The sequence below is a fragment of the Cyprinodon tularosa genome, unplaced genomic scaffold (genome assembly GCF_016077235.1).
Source record: "Cyprinodon tularosa strain WSP-4 unplaced genomic scaffold, ASM1607723v1 ctg200, whole genome shotgun sequence".
NCBI lineage: Eukaryota > Metazoa > Chordata > Actinopteri > Cyprinodontiformes > Cyprinodontidae > Cyprinodon > Cyprinodon tularosa.
The window spans coordinates 624,764-647,884 of NW_024038735.1; the positions used below are offsets into that span (position 1 = coordinate 624,764).

The 23,121-nt window shown below is 39.8% G+C and overlaps 1 protein-coding gene across 17 annotated transcripts in view; it reads right to left on the minus strand.

Annotated features, from left to right (window-relative positions):
* The window catches only part of LOC119783237 (pleckstrin homology domain-containing family A member 5-like), a 186,914-nt gene that overhangs the window by 162,743 nt on the left and 1,050 nt on the right, over nt 1–23,121 (minus strand). For all 17 annotated transcript variants that reach the window (XM_038284647.1, XM_038284645.1, XM_038284646.1 and 14 more), the window contains exon 3: nt 13,633–13,690. In XM_038284647.1, coding sequence (XP_038140575.1) covers nt 13,633–13,690 — 58 coding nt within the window. The remainder of the gene's footprint in view (nt 1–13,632; nt 13,691–23,121) is intronic.

Sequence of the window (23,121 nt, forward strand, 5' to 3'; positions counted from 1 at the left end):
GGATATGCTCCGCATATCCATCTGGAAACCTTCGGTTGAAGTAATTTTGGGAAGGGGCAAAAATACTGGTTAGCTGATTGGCCTATGTTGGTGATAGACGGGCCAAATAAACCAATCAGATCAACGAAGCATATGACATACTAACAGCCAGGCTACTCTTGCCGAAACCAGTCAGGAGAAGAGCAAAAACATCTTTTCCTCTGAGAAAAGCCTCCAGAGCAGTGTTTTGCTCTTCTTTCAGTGAAGAAATACTCTGTAATTCCGATAAAACTTGCTCGATAGCCACGCTAACGCTAGTTTCATCGGCTGAAGCCGCCATGTTCTTTAGACTGAACTGTCGCGCTTAATCTACGGATTAATCGATTTGCAAGATAATAGTTAGTGGTTCCCTAATTTTTACACATTCGTACCTTGACGAAAATATCTGATTCTTTGAAAAACTTAAAGTCGTAGGGAATTCATATTTAAATGTCAAATCATTCTGGCTTAAACATGTATATAAATATGCTCTTTATCAGACCATATTGTCCCAAAATTTAGAAAATTTCTATTAAAGTGTTCAAATCTGTGTTTTTTCCATTATCTTCTGCAGGCCGGTTAGTTATACATCAGCCTGAACACCTAAATTCGGCCAATCATATATCAACGGTCATCTGTCAATCAAATTTTTTCGGTCATAGCATCTTGATTCATATGTCGCAGCTAATAAACGCAACGGTTGAAATAAGAAATCAGAATCATGTCCTCTCCAATTGAGTTGCGTCCCAGTGTTCACGGGGATGGACGTCTGTGTCTTCGGCAGGCGTAGAGCTAACAGAACTGGCAGCGTTGCGAGGCAAGGGCTCAAACATGTACGGCTGGAAGCCTTCTACACCAAACCAAGCTTCTGCCGCCCTGGCGTCCTCTTCCACAACATCTTCGTCCCCGCTTTCCTCCTCTAAATAAAAAATGGATGACGGAGGAGACTCATCCACGACCTCCGACACTAAACTCTCCTCCTCTTGCATGTTTCCGCTGTCCATAGCGTTCCTTGACAGTCACCAATTTAGTGCTACTTGGTCCCAATGGAATTTCCCATTGGGACCTAGTAGCACTAAGTTGCTAACTCGTTAGCAAGATGCTTCCGACAAACCGGCCACAACCAAACCTGCTTTCAAACCTTTCGCCACAACAATCCCGCCCCCCCAATAAACGAACAGTCACATTGACTTTATTCACTCGTCTAAAGTCGTAACCTAACTCCGCCAGATGGATTTGCTCCACATATCCATCTGGAAACCTTCGGTTGAAGTAATTTTGGGAAGGGGCGAAAATACTGGTTAGCTGATTGGCCTATGTTGGTGATAGACGGGCCAAATAAACCAAACAGATCAACGAAGCATATGACGTACTAACAGCCAGGCTACTCTTACCGAAACCAGTCGGGAGAAGAGCAAAAACATCTTTTCCTCTGAGAAAAGCCTCCAGAGCAGTGTTTTGCTCTTCTTTCAGTGAAGAAATACTCTGTAATTCCGATAAAACTTGCTCGATAGCCACGCTAACGCTAGTTTCATCGGCTGAAGCCGCCATGTTCTTTAGACTGAACTGTCGCGCTTCTCGTTGCGTCACACCTCAACCCGCCTCAAAGCCAACGCTGATTGGACGTTCGTTTGGTGAACGGCTCCAAATTTTCTTTAACGGAGAGTCTCCAGACTGATCTGCGAGTGAAACCTTGAAAGCTCGCGGGATCAGGATGGTCTCACGAGGCTATGGTTATACTCCAGCAGATGCGTGCCACAATGAGCTTGTCGCAGGTGTGACGCAGATATTTTTGATTTATGCCCAATATTGAAGCGGGGACTGCGCTATGTTATTCCACGCCACAACGCAAGAGAGACAATCAGGAACTAGCTGTGGGTCTAGATACGGACAACGAGGTGAGGAAGTGGGGGCAAGTTTGTGTGACCAAGGAGGGACATGAGGGTGAAACAGAGCGGGGATCCAGGTGGAAAAAGGGTCCCAGGGTTCTCACGCACCTCACTCTTCTAGCCAGTCCATCTTCACGAGTCGTTTTCCACAATGGTGGTCATAAAAAAAAAAACAAGCCGGTAATGTCAAGTTTCTGTTTCTGTTATAGTATTCTGTCTTGCTTTACTCCTTGGTTTCTAGTGTTAGTGGTTTTATTTTTATTTTGCTGTGTTCTTTGGTTTTTTCCAGTTACTGTCCCAGTCTGGGTTCTGTTTAGTTTTCTTTTCTCCATGTTTTATAGTCCTAGTAATTTAACATTGTGTTGTTATTTCCAGTCTTCCAGGTTTCTATTTGTTGCTCTCTGCTGCCCTCTTGTGTTCTCCTTCTTCCCTAGCTCTTTCCCTCTTTTTCTGTGCACACCTGCTCCCAGTTTCCTCATTAGCCCCCTCTTTGTCTAAGTCTCCTTTAAAAGCCCTCTCTCTTCAGTTCCCCTTTGCTGGGTCCTCGTCAAACACTGCCAAACTTTGTCAAACTTCCTCCAACTCCGTCTTCCTGAGTCTTCCTTGTTGTGATAGTGATTCCCCTGATGTCTCCACTGTTTCTGGTTCGTTTTGACTAGTTTTTATGTTTGATTCTTTTGGATTTTTGGACTCCTGATTTCATGCTTGTTTAGATTTCGTTTTCATTATTGGATTTTTTGGATAACCTGCCTTTGTTTTCAGTTTCCCTTTTTAATTAAATCTAAAGAAATTCACCTCTGCCTTCCTGCCTCTGCTTTTGGGTCAACACTCCATAACCAAATCCTGACAGGTAAGGTACCAAACAGGAAAATTGCATAGTGTAGAACGAATGTAGATTTGACCAATCAGAGGCCTCCTGTCTGCGGCACTGTCTGCGCTCACCTAAAATTTTGGAGAGGTGCAGCAGAGAGTCTGCAGAGGGAGCGGGGGCGCATTTGCATTCACTGCGACACACATGCAGACAACCTGGTTTCTGAGTATAAATCAGCCTTAAAGGAATAGTACACCCAAAACATGATTAGCCTTCATTTTCTACTCACCCCCATGCTGAACAACACCCTGGAGTACTTTTTTGATATCTCAAATGCATCTGAAGATCTGGGAGGCTTCTTGCTGTCTGCTGACATTCAAATAATGGAGGTCTATGGCGCCCGAGGCAGAAAGGTCCATAAAAGTCCACAAAAAACGTGTCAATATTCCTCCATACTGCTCGTCCAATGTATTCCAAGTGTCCTGAGTGGGTAGCATCCAGAATTTACTCGAAACAAAGTCATTTAGAAGGTTTTTAGAGCATAAACAGTAGTGTATAGGATTTCCTGAAAGCGCGCACATGCGCGATCACGACGCTATGGAAGCCGGCAGACCAAACCAGATGAAAGTGCGCGTTCAGCGTCTGCTCTTCCAATAATGCAAGCGTAGAAGAAGAAATGTGCTGTTTACCTGTGCAAAGAAAGAAACAACGAAAGAAAAATGTCTGAGGACTTCAGTGTTGAGGAAGAGCATGAGTTCTTTGCCGAGCTGAGTGCGCACTTTCATCTGGTTTGGTCTGCAGGCTTCCGTAGCGTCGGGATCGCGCATGTGCGCACTTTCAGGAAATCATATACACTACTGTTTATGCTCTAAAAACATTCTAAATTACTTCGTTTCGAGTAAATTCTGGATGCTACCCACTCAGGAAACTTGGAATACATTGGACGAGCAGTATGGAGGAATATTGAAACGATTTTTGTGGACTTTTATGGACCTTTCTGCCTCGGGCGCTGGGCACCTCCATTATTTGAATGTCAACAGACAGCAAGAAGCCTCCCAGATCTCCAGATGCATTTGAGATATCAAAAAAGTACTCCAGAGTGTTGTTCAGCATGGGGGTGAGTAGAAAATGAAGGCTAATCATGTTTTGGGTGTACTATTCCTTTAACTTGTGATGGTGAAGAGGTAGGAATAGAAAGGACTGATTCTGATTCATGCTCATCTAAACTGTGTTGATCTTAAATTTGGAGGATCAAACTGCGTTTTACTGCCGGTAAATAAACCAAGGCATTTTCTGGATTTTTGACCAACATTCTGTATCTCTGCATTAGTATGAAACTACAGTCCAAATATGTGCTTTAAGTGGGCAAAAACCACAAAATGTGGAGGGGAACAAATATAATACAATATAATTTCCCCCAAATAAGTATTGGAAACAATAATCTCCCCACAATCTGCTGCTGTTTTTTTATTTATTTTTTTTATTTGAATGAAGTTCCTTCTAAAACTTGGTTTAAAGCCTTAAATAAAACATTTCGAAACATTTATATTGATCAGAGAGCAACTAAACATAACGTTTTAATATCCATTCGGGGAGTGAATTTCAAAGCAGAAAACAAACTAACAAAACATAGATCCCCTGGTGAGAGTGCGGCCATAATTGGCCAGATTTCAGTTGCTGTTTTTTTTTCTGCTGTGAATTATTCAAAGAAAAAATTCTACAGAGTACTTATATCTAATATGGAAATTTATCCGTATTATCAACACTCAGGAACATTAATCTGCCTTAAAAGCACACTGCCAAACGGTTTTTTAAATGACACATTAAGAACTGGACAGTAATAAAATTGCTCTTCAGCTCAGCAGCACTATGAGGTTCAGGCATGCTTATGTGGGAACTCATTTTTAAACAAGGCAACAGCTATCTCATGCATTGCCTGAAGCAATTAGCATAGTGCAGCTAGTTTGTTTTATTTTCTTCTTTGATTTGCTAAACAGAATTACTGAAACCAAAATACATAACGAAGAAATTTGCATAAATTTGCGTCTGTTTATTTACAGCCTCCTTCCTGTGAACACTTCCTGCAACCAGGCAGCGATGTACGGAGGATGAATACTCTGCCAACACTTACTACTAATAAAAGCAAAATTTTTACCAGGGCTGAAACAATCAGAATAATCATGACTAATAGATTTTTGAAATAATTGTTAGCTAATTTAGCAGTAATGTTAGTCGAGTAGTAATTATACCAAGATTGTAAAAAAAAAACATATAAGCAATTTGCTGTGTCTGTCAGGAGGCTCAATTCAGAACTCCACAAGTGGAAAGTTTAAGTTTCACCTGGTTTAATTTCTTAAAAAGTCTGATTATTAATTGATTAATCAAAAAAATAATCGACAGATTAATCGATTTGCAAGATATGGTTCCCTAATTTTTACACATTTGTAGCTTGACGAAAATATCTGATTCTTTAAAAAACTTAAAGTCATAGGGAATTCATATTTAAATGTCAAATCATTCTGGCTTAAACATGTATATAAATATACTCTTTATCAGACCATATTGTCCCAAAATTTAGAAAATTTCTTTTAAAGTGTTAAAATCTGTGTTTTTTCCATTATCTTATGCAGGCCAGTTAGTTCTACGTCAGCCTGAACACCTAAATTCGGCCAATCATATATCAACGGTCATCTGTCAATCAAATTTTTTCGTTCATAGCATCTTGATTCATATGTTGCAGCTAATAAACGCAACGGTTGAAATAAGAAACCAGAATCCTTTCCTTTCCCATTGAGTTCCGTCCCAGTGTTCACGGGGATGGACGTCTGTGTCTTCAGCAGGCGTAGAGCTAACAGAACTGTCAGCGTTGCGAGGCAAGGGCTCAAACATGTACGGCTGTAAGCCTTCTAAACCAAACCAAGCTTCTGCCGCCCTGGCGTCCTCTTCCACAACATCTTCGTCCCCGCTTTCCTCCTCTAAATAAAAAATGGATGACGGAGGAGACTCATCCACGACCTCCAACACTAAACTCTCTTCCTCTTGCACGTTTCCTCTGTCCATAGCGTTCCTTGACAGCGTCGTTTCTAAGTCACCAATTTAGTGCTACTTGGTCCCAATGGAATTTCCCATTGGGACCTAGTAGCACTAAGTTGCTAACTCGTTAGCAAGATGCTTCCGACAAACCGGCCACAACCAAACCTGCTTTCAAACCTTTCGCCACAACAATCCCGCCCCCCCCAATAAACGAACAGTCACATTCACTTTATTCACTCGTCTAAAGTCGTAACCTGACTCCTCCAGATGGATTTGCTCCACATATCCATCTGGAAACCTTCGGTTGAAGTTATTTTGGGAAGGGGCGAAAATACTGGTTAGCTGATTGGCCTATGTTGGTGATAGACGGGCCAAATAAACCAATCAGATCAACGAAGCATATGACGTACTAACAGCCAGGCTACTCTTGCCGAAACCAGTCGGGAGAAGAGCAAAAACATCTTTTCCTCTGAGAAAAGCCTCCAGAGCAGTGTTTTGCTCTTCTTTCAGTGAAGAAATACTCTGTAATTCCGATAAAACTTGCTCGATAGCCACGCTAACGCTAGTTTCATCGGCTGTAGCCGCCATGTTCTTTAGACTGAACTGTCGCGCTTCTCGTTGCGTCACACCTCAACCCGCCTCAAAGCCAACGCTGATTGGACGTTCGTTTGGTGAACGGCTCCAAATTTTCTTCAACGGAGAGTCTCCAGACTGATTAGCGAGTGAAATCTTGAAAGCTTGCGAGATCAGGATGGTCTTGGAGGCTACTAAAGTCGTGCACCGCTCGGGAGAATTCAGAAATGCAACAGTTGGAACAGCCGCTTCGCTACGACTTTAAAATGCAGTTATGGTTACAACGCGCTGAGCATGTATATACTGTTAGTGCACACTCTCCAGTTTACCATAACAAATTAGTTATAACTCATAGAGGAGGAGGCTGGGTATTGTTATATGTAAAATATAACTATGTCAGCTATTGTCCGCTATTTCTGACATTTTGAATGGAAAAAGCTTCCTGGATGGGAAGCGAAACGTCTTCAAACTTGAAAACAAAGTCCAGTGGATTGTTTTTGAACTTTTCTGGAATGACTATGACCTGGATGACTGAGATTCTTCACCAGCTTATATGCAAAATATTCTTTCATTGACTTTAGAATCGCAGCAGCATCGTGGGTAAAGGTAGCTTATTGTTTATCAAATTAACAACAGGTTTATTTTGTGAAGACGAACGTTTATCGACGCCTCCTAAAAAGCCTGAAATGGTGCTTTCGAGCTACTCCTCAAATTACTGCGACTGCTCTCTCCCCTCGGGAGGCAGCTCTGAGCAGGTTAAAATGGCAGTAATCACTTTCTGATGCTTGAGGCACTTAAAGAAAATCAAATCTGACATTTTGCACTGAAGGATGCCACCAGAGAGGGGCACATTTTCACCGACCAAAGTGGTGACAATGTTAACAGCTCAGTAAATTTTCCTACAACCGTAGGAAATTCTATCCAATTTATTTAGAGCCAGTCACGATCAACATAGAAAACAAAAAAAATCCCCATTTGCCTAAAGAAGGCAGTAAACCTGAGCTGATTTATTCAAACCACATCTACTTCATTCAACCTTTCTTTAGTATAGTATAACCTTAGGGGGAGAGCAGGTCTCTAGTTTGTGTTGTCACACCAGCAACCTGTAACTGCTGCTCATAGCATCAGAGGAGAGTCTGCGTCAGCACAATCTGCTACTTGATGCTCACACTGTGTAACCTGATGGTAAAAACCCACTCACAGAGCCAGCCAGAGAATACGCCAGAGCTTCTATCTGCAGCATTTGCAAAGGACAGAAAGTGACAGAAATAAATAGATAGAAACCTGTTGCTTTCTTCAGCGAACCACTGGAACTTATTAGCAGACTGAACCCGGAAAAGCTTCATTTTGATCTGCCCTGCTGGTCACTCAAAAATCCTATTATGACCCACACAATCAATGCACCATCCTAATTGCTATCAGGTCACTCTGAATATACTCTTCTCTGTGGACAGTGTTACTGGCTGCGTGCTGCGTGTAGATTGCTTATTGTTTACCAGTGTTGCTGCTAAACAAGACATCGCTGATTGGACGACGGCGCCGTTTGACCCTTGAACCGGAAGTCATTCTGCCTGCTGCGGCTTTTGAAAACATGGATATTGTCGGCTCCCCAAACATAGCTGCCGTTATCCAGGAATATTTTGAATCAGGACATACGTACGAGGTGATACAGGATATGCTCAAGACTAATCACGAAATTTCAGTTAGTTTGCGTACACTGAAGACACACTTAAAAGAAGCTGGACTGTTCAGACGACGCAACTTCCGGTTCAAGGGTCAAACGGCGCCGTCGTCCAATCAGCGATGTCTCATGTTTCCCACTGGTACCTACCTTTTCCGGTAGGTTAATGTAATTGTGTTTTTCTTAATGTAGTTGCGATTTCGTTAATGTAGTTGCGCTTTTAGATTTGTAGTTGCAGTTTGCACTTCAGGGCCACCGTAGGATTTAGCCATGATTTAAAATCAAATCATGCTAGCTGTTCCTGTAACGTTCTAAAAACAGTTTAATGTTTCAAATATCTCTTTTATCTTTGCCTTCAAATAAAAGAGAAACTGTGCTATAAAGGTCAGAATGATGTAGCCTCTTTTCCTAATGAAAATAATTAGAGCATAAGGCAGAAAGCCTATTAAACAACACTCCTAAATGCTGTTCTTGAAGGTTTTTCTTCTTCTTCTTGTCGAGTTTTATGGCGGTTGGCAACAAACTGTTAGTAGCATTACCGCCACTTACTGGTATGGAGTGTGGTTCGTGATGGCTTAAATATTTATCCTGATAAATTCTACCCTAACTTCTTCTAAACATACATTCACACATTCACACTTAAAAATATATACATATTTGTGCACAGCTTTGTATATCATTCCTTCACTCACAAACACACTTACTATAATTAAATTCTATTAAATAATTTTGTTTTCTTTAGAAATCGAATAATTATTTGTATGTGTTTACTCCCAAAATTTTTCCTCAGTATATCTAATAAATTAACCTTCTCCTTGTCTTCAAACTCTCTTCTCATATATCTTCTCTCTTTTTCATATTTATGACATTCTAATATAACATGTTCTATAGTTTCATATTTATCACAGAAATCACATTTGCCCGTTTTTGTATTTTAAAAAGTGTATAATTAAGTCCTGTATGACCAAATCTTAACCTTGTTTTCACTCTTTCCTCCTTTCTATTTGAATGTATTTTAAAATAATAAATATTAAAATAAATTAGAATTAGCTAAAGACGATATTGGTATGATGAAGCTTTTAAAAAAAAATTGGACATCACAAATGAGACATCTCTAGACTTTTTGGATGATTTAAAATCTGTTTTGACTTCCTTACATAATAAAAGCAAGACAAAGCCCTCGCTTTATAACACTGAGAAACACTAAATCGATGACGAAGTAATAAGGACCTACTGAAAAACCTAAGGCACATCCAAGGCTTATCCAGCTGTCAGCAGGAGAAAAGTGTTTGAGAGTTCTCAGAGGCTTTTTATTGGCAGCCTTGCATAAAAGCATCAAAATGTGCCACAGACAGTCCAAGTCAGAGTTACCTCATAAACCTGTCAGCAAATCTCCTATCAAAACAATGAGTCAAACTGAAATTAATAGTCCCGACACAGTTTGGCTGCTACGAGCTTCGGCACACTAGGAAAGACACAATGATCAGAGCACATTGCTGTGCCTTGGACTGTGCATGCAGCCATCTTTATGACTCGGGCTTTAGTGACCACATGAGTGGAATTCTAAAGGCTCTTGTTAAGTAAAACACTGGAGGGGGAAACCAAGCAAACAAGCCAGAGAAGAAATAAAACACTCACCACCAGACTAGGGAATCCTCTGTCACTTGTGTGCTGATATTTAGACCCAAACTGAGAATCAGCTCATGTTGTACTACCAAACGTGTTTTTAATTAGGTTTTAGTTAATACCCTATATGCTCCAAAAACACATAAATCACCTTAAAGGAAAAGAAAAATGGATCATTATCTATACCTAAAACTAATACGTTTGCAATGATTTCATGAATTTAGAGTTAATCAGTAACAAAAAAATTGAAATGTAATTTTTGTCACGATCACTGAGTCTGGGAGCGGCCATTTTTGCCCAAATATAGTAACCCCCCCCTCCTTCCATCTTCCAGCAGTGACGTCACGGTGCGGTAAGCCTAGCGCCATTCTCCCCGCTTTAAAAGCAAAATCAATGGGAACTACTAGACACATCTGCAATCAACAACAATTATTGAAGATTTCCAGAGGACTTCACCATTGAAATTCACCAGACAATGCCCACGTGCATGGCAGTTGGATGTTGTACTACCTCGGGTAAAAGTGAAAAAAAAAAAAAGTGTTATTCCACCTTTCCGATTCCTGATCCTCCACGGACGGGTTCGTCGTCGTATTAAGGGAGGATTTGCCATCGAACTTCTGGCCAGAGAAAAAACCCGTAATATGTAGCCAACATTTGGAAGAAGAATGTTTTCAAGATGACTTGGATAATAGCGCATTGTGACAAACACCAGATACAGCACTGGGACTTGATCAACAGCCGATACCGCACTGTGACGTCACAAACCAGTAGGTGGCAGTAGTGTTCTTTGACAAACATGGATGCCTCCAGTAATGCTACGTTCACACCGGACGCAGCAAAAGCAGCAAAATCGCATCTGCTGCTTCATTTTTGCTGCTTGTACCAGTTTAGTTCGCGGCTGAAGCAGCTTTGCTGCGCTGACTGCGCGGTGCAAAAGTGTGTCTGACGTGCGTTGGGCGGAGCTTCACTATCCTTTCTCTGCCTTGCAGCTATATTTGCTGTGATCAGTGGGAATAAAGTAGTTTTAATATGTTTTTAAGTGAGAAAATCCACCTGAAAACTTCATCAGTGCCGTCAGTTCATTCAGATTATTATCCCGCCTTTTAATATCATTTCTCTGTCGGAGCCGCTCAGACCCCCACATACCAGCGGTGCGCCGACAGTAGGAATCCATTCAACAGCAGCCTCTGGCCGGGTCGCCTCCTCGCGGTTCACCGCGGCGGCTGGTAGGTGTTTTTCATCTAAATAATCTAAACTGCAGGCACCAGAATAATAAAAGCGAACATATTCTACCGGCAGATTTCTGCATTTATGCATCAATAAACTTTCAGAGGAGCGATCACAGCGCTCTGGGTCATCAGCGATGTGTCTGTCTCACGGCCAGCTCCCAGATCAGCTTCTCTGATTGGCTGACGTGGCGCGTCGAGCAGCAAAAGTAAATTTTTTCCATCTCGAGCAGCGGCGCGTTTGCAGCGCGCCACGCGTGTCAGATGCGCCGTGGGACCTTTTGCTGCGCCTTGACGCGCGTCAACCATTGACTTTGCACGTAAACTCGCTGCTTCTGTCGCGCCAGCTGCGTCCGGTGTGAACGTAGCATAAAGCACATTCAAATGAAAATTAATCTTAATTAAAAACACATAATTTATTGAACAGTATGCAACAATTTCATATTTAAATTACTTTCAGAAATTTGAATTCTGAATATGAGCTGACTTTTCCTTTAAAAAACTTTGAAGGATATAGAGAGACATCATCAGTAGAAGACAACGAGACACCTCCACATGCTGTTTTCTTTACTTAATTATGCTGCAAAATTATTATTATTATAGCTGAAAAGAGTTGAAATTCTTTAAGTGTTTGTTGAGTTTACTTTTGGAGCCGAATTTTACTAGTTACTGTTTACTTTGAGCTGATCAAACAGAATAAACCCAGGCTGGTCCAGAATGTAAAGATCTTACCTCAAACTTTTTTTTTTTTACCTTAGATTTGTTTAGAATTCAGCTGATGCATGAAACAAATCATTTTGGGGTTTTTTTCTAAATGCCAAAATGCAGAGTGGATGCATCACTAGACTGAGTCAGAATCCCGCTGATCAGCTAATGAATGCGGCGCTTCCTAAGAACGTCTTCAACAGAGAATCTGTGATAAAATAGAGGAATATGAAATTACTGCCTGGCGAACTTCCACGTGAAGCCTCATGAATTCATGAAGAAGCCAAAAAGGGAGAGTGGATTCAGTGGGAATAATAAGGGTTTTATATCCTTACTTTTCCAGTGTCATTGCTGCAGTGATTTTATGGTATTTTAGCAAATTTCGCTGCTAAATATCTACCTGTTCAGTTATAGGATATGTTGTTTTTCTTTCTAGAAAATATGCAAAATAGCAGTTTTCACTCATTTATGCAGATCTACAGGGTGGATAATGAATCAGCCTGACTGAGACGGTACTTCTGATCCCCTCACTGCATAAGTCTGACTATAGAGTCAGAGAGAGAGTAGAATATAAAATATCTCAATGCTTATAGATAAGCTGAAAGAAAGGAAGCACAAAGTGAACTCACTGGTTTAAATTGGTATATACTGCTGATCAAACATTAGCTTACACTTATAATTGTATTTAATATCACATTAAGACATGAATTAATTCACGGTGCATCCTTAAAGTAGTAAATGGATAAATTTATTTAGAAATATCTCCCCAATGCAAACAAGGTCAGCATCTTTCAGATTAAAATATGCATAAAGAGCTTATTTTGGTATAAAATTTATCTTTTTTTTATTTTTTCTAACAGCATAGGTGCTGTTTCTGTAGATTTTTCAACTTATTTTAACTATGTGAAGCTAAAAGTTTGCTACTTGAGGATTTCTTGAACAAAGGTTTTCCATCTTAAATGCAAAATCTATCTTTTTTTTCTACAATTTGTTCTCTATTACTGCAGTCAGTGGGTTGTTAGGGTCCATATCAAAATTTGACATGAATCATATCTTCATTTCTAGGGTAAGAGGATTCCAGAAATATTATTTACAACCTCTGACACTATATTGTGTGTTTCTAGGCTTTCCCTGAAGAAAGAGGATCATTATGAAAAGATGTTGTCGATTTTTTGGCTTCGAAAATGTGGCCCCAGGTCACACTGTCAGAGCGATTAAAAAAGGGCTCTTTCATTGGTCCAGGGACAAAAGAGAGCTTTAAGCATGATTCCAATGAAACTCAGCATTGCATTGTTGGGATGTCACTAGAGCAAAAAAAAAAAAAAAAAAAACCTTCGCCAACAAACCAAATAACCAGAAAACAGCAGAAAATGACACAGGAGCGGAATGCAGCTTCAGTTTTTAAAGGTAAACACTGGATTTATACAAAAAAAAAAGAAAAAAACAACAACTGAGAAACATCATTAGGAGTGTGTGTGTAGTTTAGCCTTTCATTGCACTAATGCATGAATTTAACATGATGTTTTCACGTTTGTTTGCTCCAAGCTTAAACGAGAACATTGCGAAATTTCCCAGTGTGTAGAAACATTAAAGCAACATTTCAAACCCCAGCGCCAAGATTTAAAGACAAACAGGAAGGATCACTGATAAAAAAAAGGACAAAAACATATCAGTCCACCTTAATTTTACAAGTGGGCAGAGGACATTTAGTCCTGTGATTACAAACAGCTCAACATAGGAAAGCAAACCTCCCTCCACCCAGGTCTGTCTGCTATTTGCACCATATTCCTATGTAATCATTAACTCTGCGATAGACTTCCACTGCAAAGAGGAGTAAAGGTCCAGTATTTACAACCTTTCGGCGTGTCCTACTAACACAGAGCAGCGACACCACAATGTTTGATTCATCCAAAATCACTTAAGTGGAAATAAATGCATTTGGATTTAATCATCGTGGTATCCTGCTTGCACAGCAACAGTGAAGAGGCTTCATTTTACTTGGTGTGAGCTTGGAGTGTTTGGCCAAAGGTGCGATGGGTGTGTGGTATTGAAGAATGTTGTTGAACTTACTTTATAAAGCATCTTGCTCCTTCAAAGGTAAACCCCTCTTCCCATCCATTGGGTAGGTCTGAAAAAGGAGGAAGGAATAAAATATGTCAACACACTGGTGGAGAAAATTACATATTTTTGTGCCACTGAATAAGGAACTATTAAGAGATAAAGAGTTAATAGATAATTAAAAAAAATATAAATTTACGGTGGCCCTGAAGTGCAAACTGCAACTACAAATCTAAAAGCGCAACTACATTAAGGAAATCGCAACTACATAAAGCAAAGCGCAACTACATTAAGAAAAACACAATTACATTAACCTACCGGAAAAGGTAGGTACCAGAGGGAAACATGAGACATCGCTGATTGGACGACGGCGCCGTTTGACCCTTGATCCAGTATCACCTCGTACGTATGTCCTCATTCAAAATATTCCCGGATAACGGCAGCTATGTTTGGGGCGCCGACAATATCCATGTTTTCAAAAGCCGCAGCAGGCAGAATGACTTCCGGTTCAAGGGTCAAACGGCGCCGTCGTCCAATCAGCGATGTCTCATGTTTCCCACTGGTACCTACCTTTTCCGGTAGGTTAATGTAATTGTGTTTTCCTTAATCTAGTTCCGCTTTGCTTTATGTAGTTTTGTTTTTCTTAATGTAGTTGCGCTTTTAAATTTGTAGTTGCAGTTTGCACTTCAGGGCCACTGTATAAATTGGACAATATATAAAAAACTGATCCCTAGCAAACAAGTTCTCGGATTTACTTGCAACTTAAGACTTAGACAACTTCTATTGTCATTTTGTACAGGCATCCCCAACCTAGGTCCTCGAGGGCCCACTGTCCAGCAGGTTTTAGAGGTTTCCTTGCTCCAGAACAGCTGATTTTAATTGAAAGCTGATTAACAGGATTTTGGTCTACTGCAATCATTATAATCAGCTGTGCTAAAGCAGGGAAACCTCTAAAACATGCAGGACAGCGGGCCTCGAGGACAGAGGTTGGGGATGCCTGATTTTGTACACCAGAGTGTGTACTAGGGTTATCACTATACTAAACTTTTCAACTCGATACCGATACTGAGGAAAATATTTAATACTCGATACCATTTTCGATACCACAAGGATAAAAACAAAGACTCTAAAATTCTACAGAAATATTTTCATTAATAAATTAAATGCAATAAATAGATACAATAAAGGTTGTATGCTGTGCACATTATTAAGCAAGCTTGATAAAAAAAACTTATAAAATTAAAATTAAGTGTTCCTTCCTTGGCTATGCTTTGCACAAATAACAACGACACTAGCCAAACCGGTTAAGAAACAAAAATAATTCTCAGCAGCTGCACCTCTTACAAAAAAAAAAGTCTGAAACTGAAAAGTGCACAGAATTATTCAATCACACAGTGTTCAGAAAGTGCATTTTCCTCTATTCTGCACTTGAGATGAATGACTGCTTAGATGCCCATGGTGGTAGCACTGTACTTTTAAAAACGCGTATTGTATCCAGATACAACGTTTCAGTATCGATACTTTTTTTAGTATCAATACTTTTGACAACCCTAGTGTGTACAAAACGAAAATTGGTTTTACAGCTTTCACAACATTTCCATTCCATAAAGTGCAGCAGTGATCAAATGTGAACAGTTTGTGAGAATAAACATGGTGCAAATAAACACAGCATTGATATGAATGTTCAGAGCATTAATATTTATGGTGCAAATATGCAACATTTTGGTTTGTTGTCAGTTTGATGAGAGTCTGTGACATGATTTAGAGTTTTTCCAACATTCAGCTGTCTGATGGCGGGATGGGGAAGAAGCTGTTTCGGAATCTGCTGGACCTGGATTGAATGCTGCAAAGCATCTTCCTAGAGGGAAGCAGGGAGAACAGTCCATGGTGGGGGAGTGAGGGGTCACCGGTGGTGTTAAGATAATATTATAATAAGAGTTATAAAGTTACATTTATAATCTGTAAAAAAAAAATCTAATCACGAAAATCGTTTGCCAGAGACACTGCAGGAGGTGCTGATGTTTCTGATTACATGGAGCACAGAATAACATAGTTGCCCCTCCCCAACTTGTTGCCGCATAAGACAAATTCACTCTCTGGAAAGCCTTTTAGGCCCAAAAGCAAGGAGCCTAGATTATCACTCCTTTTAGAAAAGCAGTAAGGAAGCTACTAGCTAGCCTCGTGAGACCATCCTGATCTCGCGAGCTTTCAAGGTTTCACTCGCTAATCAGTCTGGAGACTCTCCGTTAAAGAAAATTTGGAGCAGTTCACCAAACGAACGTCCAATCAGCGTTGGCTTTGAGGCGGGTTGAGGTGTGACGCAACGAGAAGCGCGACAGTTCAGTCTAAAGAACATGGCGGCTTCAGCCGATGAAACTAGCATTAGCGTGGCTATCGAGCAAGTTTTATCGGAATTACAGAGTATTTCTTCACTGAAAGAAGAGCAAAACACTGCTCTGGAGGCTTTTCTCAGAGGAAAAGATGTTTTTGCTCTTCTCCCGACTGGTTTCGGCAATAGTTTGATCTATCAATTGGCTCCTCTTCATCGTCGCTCTGTTAGTACGTCATATGCTTCGTTGATCTGATTGGTTTATTTGGCCCATCTATCACCAACATAGGCCAATCAGCTAACCAGTATTTTCACCCCTTCCCAAAATTACTTCAACGGAAGGTTTCCAGAAGGATATGAGGAGCAAATCCATCTGGTGGAGTCAGGTTAGCTACTAGCTGCCTTAGAAGCATATTTTATTAATCGGATTAGAACATCCATCCATCCATTTTCCGTCACGCTTATCGCAGGCGGTGACGTAAGGTGCCTATCTCCGGGCGACCCTGGACAGGCCGCCAGTAAATCGCAGGGAAACACAGAGACACATGACAACCATTCCTGCAGGAGAATTTAGAGAAGCTAATTAACCTCATATTCATGTTTTTGGACTTTTGGAGGAAGCCAAAGTAACCAGAGAGAACCCACGCATACTCAGGGAGAACATGCAAACTCCATGCAGAAAGACCGCGGGCCGAGAATCGATCCCTGCAAGGCAGCAGTGCTACCCACTGCTCCACTGAGCAGCCTAGTTCAGGTCATGTTACTGTCAAATCATTTAATTTTTACTCAAGGTTATCCTAATGTGGGTAAAATCTACCAACTCAACCCCCTAACAACTTTTATTGACTTTAGAGATGAGAAGTTACAGCTCTAGCAGCAGGACTGTTTTGTGGCTTTCATTACCATTTTGTTTAGACAGCAGCTTAAGAGAACAAAATAGATAGATAATGCATTTCAAGGTCTTCAACTATTATGTTTACCACCGGCTAATGGATCTCTTAGTTCCTTGATTACAAATACATAAACTAAAGGAAAGGCAAAAACACAAATATTTATATATTCATTTTTTTGTTTACTCTCCTAGCATTTTCACACTCAGAATCTGTTCACATTTAGAAGAGGATAATGACCTCTATGACAACTTCCCAGAAACTACAAACCTTTCTTGCTGAAAATGTTAATAATTGTTATTAATACAGCTGTCTGCAACATTTGCTGTGGACTATTCTGTTGTTGTTTAAAGTTCATAAAGATGAAAGCAAAAAAAGTCCCAGCACAGGAAGTGCAGTGTCAAACAGAGTAACAGATCACACCCTCCTGCAACTTCTTAGGTTGTTTCCAATGTAAGCGATATCACTTCCCTTTCTCCGTGTTTAATATAATATCGAAATCTGAATCATTTGTCAGATCTTAGTGATCTGTAAAACTCATTTCTGAAACGCATTTCCTGTAAATGAAACTAAAGAAAAGTTTCAATTGTTATTAGGAAGACAGTAAACATTTTATCCACAGAAAGCTAAACAGAAACTTGCAGCTCTGGCTTCTCGTGGACCTCAAAAACACAACGTAAACATCTAATTTGTTGGATTATAAAAATGGAAAAAACTATTAAGAGAATTTTTTTCTGTAAAGCAAGAGGTAAGTACTTTTACAGGAACGCTACCGTCATTAAAAATGGATCACTTACTTACACTGGACAGACAGAGAAGAGACGGAAGTAAACTATGAGGCCTAGGAGAAGCATGAGAGTATCAAAGGGCCTCAATTATTCAGCTCAATATCTTCAGAACAAATGTTTTATGTTCAAACATTTTTTTATCTGTATGAGTTTTTTTACTTTACATAATTTTCAGTTCAGTTCAGTTTATTTCTATTAGGGATGCACGATATAATCGGCCCCCTATCGGTATCGGCCTTAAAACTGAATATCGGACATCGGCCACCCCACCGATATTTAACCCGATATTTGATCAGCATCTGAGTTTCTAAAGTTTAAAAAAAAAAAATACTACTTCTTCTTCTTCCTCAAAAACTTATTTTTTACAGACTTAAAAACTATTGATATTGATACATTAAAATATCACAATATCTTCATATGCTGATATATTGCCATTTAAAAACACCATATCAATCTCTTTTACTAATGAAATATTGCTATATGTCATCGTTATGATACCAAATCCCCCGAAAATTCAAGAAATTTTGCCATATTTTTATATGTTGATATATTGACGTGGTATCAATCTATTTTACTAACAAAATCTCACAAGAATTTGCAAAATATCACGAGAGTTTGTAACAGAACGATACAATTTCACGAGATTTTGAAAGTAAAATAGATCGATACCGCGTTTTTAAAAATCTATTTGATATCAGCATATGAAAGTATATTTGAGTAAATTATTTTTCAAAGTGTCAGAAATGGATAACAAAACTGCTATTTTCAATGACTACTTATTTTTGTCCAGCTTTAACATCGGTATCGATATCGGTTATCGGCTACATGAGTTTTAAAATATCGGCATATCGGATATCGGCCAAAATCCCAATATCGTGCATCCCTTAATTTCTATAGCACCAATTCACAACACATATCATCTAAAGGCACTTTCCAGTTCACCAGATCATCCAGTCAAATTGATTCAAAGTTTTTCATCTGAGGAAAACCAGCTGATTGCATCGACTCATTGACTCTCAGCAATCCCTCACATTAAGCATGCTTGTAGCGACAGTGGAGAGGAAAAACTCCCCTTTAACAGGAAGAAACTTCCAGCAGAACCAGGCTCAGTGTGAGCGGCCATCTGCTGAGGCCGAATGGGGTTCAAGGAGACGGAAACAGACATAGAAAAAGAAGCATAAATACAAAATGCAACTGTAAAAGGCGGCCTCGTCCAGGAAACACACAGCCAGGCAGACGAGCTCCGAGCCAGCTCCCATATCAGAGGACGAAGAGAGCACTTCCAGCCAGTCACAGTCAGAGAAACAGGACTACACTGAAAAACAGGCCGATCTCCAACATCTATAAACAAATGTGTTGATGGCAGCAGCACAGCTGATATTTCTCTCCAGGATGAAGTTAACATTTTTTAATGTCATATAAAAAAAAATCCAATGAGGAAAAACAAAATGAGTTTTCTTTATTTAAGTTTTACTGAGATAAATGCTTCCAATATCTACATAAAATTCTATGAAAACAATATCTTCAAATTCAACAATCCAATATTGGTTTAGGTGGGCTTTAGAGAGACCATCCTGATCTCGCGAGCTTTCAAAGTTTCACTCGCAGATCAGTCTGGAGACTCTCCGTTAAAGAAAATTTGGAGCCGTTCACCAAACGAACGTCCAATCAGCGTTGGCTTTGAGGCGGGTTGAGGTGTGACGCAACGAGAAGCGCGACAGTTCAGTCTAAAGAACATGGCGGCTTCAGCCGATGAAACTAGCGTTAGCGTGGCTATCGAGCAAGTTTTATCGGAATTACAGAGTATTTCTTCACTGAAAGAAGAGCAAAACACTGCTCTGGAGGCTTTTCTCAGAGGAAAAGATGTTTTTGCTCTTCTCCCGACTGGTTTCGGTAAGAGTAGCCTGGCTTGTGGTTGTGTTTTCGTCGTCGCTCTGTTAGTACGTCATATGCTTCGTTGATCTGATTGGTTTATTTGGCCCGTCTATCACCAACATAGGCCAATCAGCTAACCAGTATTTTCGCCCCTTCCCAAAATTACTTCGGAAGGAACGGAAGGTTTCCAGATGGATATGCGGAGCAAATCCATCTGGCGGAGTCAGGTTACTTTAGAGATGCACTGAGGACATTAGCTGCCAACCAGAACCGGGCAATTTAATGCCTGACTGGCTCTAACAGCTGATTGGCTAGTTAAGAAATAAACTCTTTCCTGTCATTTTCTGATCAGAAAATCTAGAGTCACGCACACAAACACAGCTTGAAGACTCCAAGTTATCTATTTAGCTCATTTAATTTATCTAAAATGATTTTATCTGCCAATTTAGAAACTAAGTAAATTAAGTTGGATAAACTTAATTAAATAATTTGTTTCAAACTGAAGCCTTTCAAGTTGGAGCTGCAGTTTCCTTTAAAGGTGTAAAGAAGAAACTATTTTCTACAAAGGTACGGTATGTCTCCTTTTCATGAAGCCGATATAAACCCTAGAAAGACTTCAGCAGCTGCAAAAAGCTGAACGTATTACAGCCAAGATGCTCTCGTCTATGTATGATTCTGCCTTGTACGGACGATGTTAGATTAGAAAATGTTGACAAGTCTTTTTGGAAATCTCAGAGTTAAAGTATGGGTCTGCCTATTCAACAATAAATGCACAAAAACTGCTGTTTTTATTGCTAACCATTCAAATAACTGCTGAAGTAAAATGGTAAATATATTTTCAAATGTCTAATCATCTTGTCTTAAATATAAAGCACAGTGTTGCCTCTGTGTTTTAAATCAAAGATTATGTTTTTTTTATTTCTGTAAAGCTATCAGGGATTCAAAATGACAATGTTTTTTCCTTAAAACTTTAGGTTGAACTCTGCTGCTTAGTGGAAAAAAAAAAGAAAAGGTTGGAGTAATGTTATCTATCTTCTATTAGAGTTGAGTTTAGTTCAGTTTTATCTGTATATTTTTGTTCCATAACCTGCAGGAATTTACAGCCTTGTGTTGATTTTTATTCATCCATAGGAAAATATGTAGCTGTTTGGGAAAAATTATGGTTTTATTTGACTAAAAAACAATTTATTTCACTCTACAGTTACAGAGAGAAGGGGAATGGAATGCATTTGTTAGCAGTCTTGACTTAAAGTTAAAAGATAAAGAGTTCAGGAGCCCTTTTGGCATGCAACTAGCATTGTGCATCTATATGCTCATTCAAGATACTCTGGCTCCCCTCCAAAGGTCAAACACCATTAAAGATATGTTAACTGCCACATTTAAAGTGCTGTTTGGTCTGGTTGTGTGCATGCATGCTTGCTTGCTTGTCCTGTGTCGCTCTGTGTTACGCTGTGATGGACTAGTGACCTGTCCAGGGTGCAAACCGGCCAGCACTGACACAAATGAACAGGTGTTTATTTTCTAATAGGTTGAAAAATATATTTTGTTTTGATTTCAGCAATTCAAACCAATTTTTATCAAAATTATGGATAATCAGACACTATTGAAACATAATACTAATTTGGTTTCCTTTTAACACTAAATACAAGTATTGTTTGCATATTTTTGCTAATGTGAATTTTAGAGTTCTAGATTATTTTCACTATAAAAGAAAAAAAACTTTAAAATATTTTCAAACTGTGTCTTATTTGGGTTATTTATTGACCATTAGCACCTGTGATTCTGTGGAGAAAGCACGCTCCATGTTGCTGATGGAAACGGCGTGTTTTTCATGTTAATAAATATTTTTTTTATGTCTTTTACAATTTAGCATTTTTTATCACCATGGTATTGAATGTTTTCCACAGTAATGATATCAGAATTCTAGTATTGTCAACCCTACTCAGAGCTTTATAAAAATAGCTTGTCGATGATCAGCTATAAGCTCTATAGCTGAATAATAGGTATGAAAACATGTAAGAGGCTTTAGAAATATTCAGAAAAATACACCAGTAAAAGCACGGAAATCAATCTTGAACTGAAAATCCAAATTATTATCCTAAGTCGGAATGTTTGTACATTTTCTGGCTTTATAAAACCTATTAAAACAGGTAGTCAGTAATACATAGGAGGCTTGCAGTTAGAGGTATTGTGGAGGATTTTGGCGATTTTTTTAAAAAGACCCGCCCATCCCACTTAAAAAAAAAATGCACATGCACAACCCTGTACACGCTCCAGAGAGAGAACTTCTATTAAAGGCGTGTGGGAGCATGCACGAGCCCATTTCTGCTCGTGCATGCCCCGTTTAATACTCATACAAGCTTACTGTGTCCGAACATCCGCTCTAACCTCTAAATCCCTCAATCACTATATAGAGCGGGGACTATATAGTGAACTTTATAGCAAACTCAGTTAACTGACCGTTCAGACAGATGATCACTGCTTTTTGCTCCGTTGGTCACGTAACTCCTCCTCCACTGCGTGGTGCCCGCGCCATTTTTGTTATTAGTCGCTGCTGTCTGGTAACGGCAGCCTATGGCGACAGCGGGCCGCTGTGACAGCAAATCTCATAATGCATTGCGGGCAGAGAGCTCTCCGCGCAAAGCATTATGGGATATATCTGCGTCTATTAAGGCCTTTCTTTTCTTCTCATACACTTCATAAAAACCTTTTCTATTACGACCCTCGGCCATTTTCAAAGAACAGTGGTGAGAAAGGTGAGTTTCAATGAGTGTCTGAAACCGTAGCTAACCACAGATATACGCCTGAAAGCACGTGTTCGCAGAAAAAGATAGCTAACAGGATGAGCACGTAGAACGGCCTGACGTAAACATATCACTAGAATTATTGACAATTAGGAGGACCACTTATTAAGATGATCCACCCACAGATAAAAGATCGTCCTCTATACCTTTAATTTAAGTTTAAAGGCGGACAGTGTTGAATGCATGATGTCGCAGTAAAAACCACAACAGGAACTTATTTCTCTCTTCATCCTCTGACATGGGAGCTGGCTTGGAGCTTGTCTGCCTGGCTGTGCATTTCCTGGACGTGGCCGCCCTTTACGGTTGCCTTTTGGATGTCTGCTTCTGTCTCCTTGAATCCCAGTCAGCCTCAGCAGATGGGCACTAAAACTGAGCCTGGATCTGCTGGAGGTTTCTTCCTGTTCAAAGGGAGTTTTTTCTCTCCACTGTCACTAAAAGCATACTTAGTGTGAGGGATTGCTGAAGAGTCAATGAGTCGATGCAATCAGCTGGTTTTTCTTAGATAGAAAACTTTGAATCAATCTGACTGGATGATCTGGCGAACTGGAAAGTGCCTTGAGGTGACATGATGTGAATTGGAGCTATAGAAATAAACTAAATGGAACTGAATTGAAAGTGTATCCTGGATCAGTTTTTAAATGAAAGGAAAAACAGAAAACACACGGTTCATGTAGCTTTACTGTTTCTCCCATTTCTCCAATCAGTGCTAACGTTTTCTACTGCTCTAATACATATTTCTGATTCTGTTAAAAAGGACGTTTTTCCTCTCCACTGTCGCCACAAGCATGCATAGATTGCCTTTGAATCAATGAGTC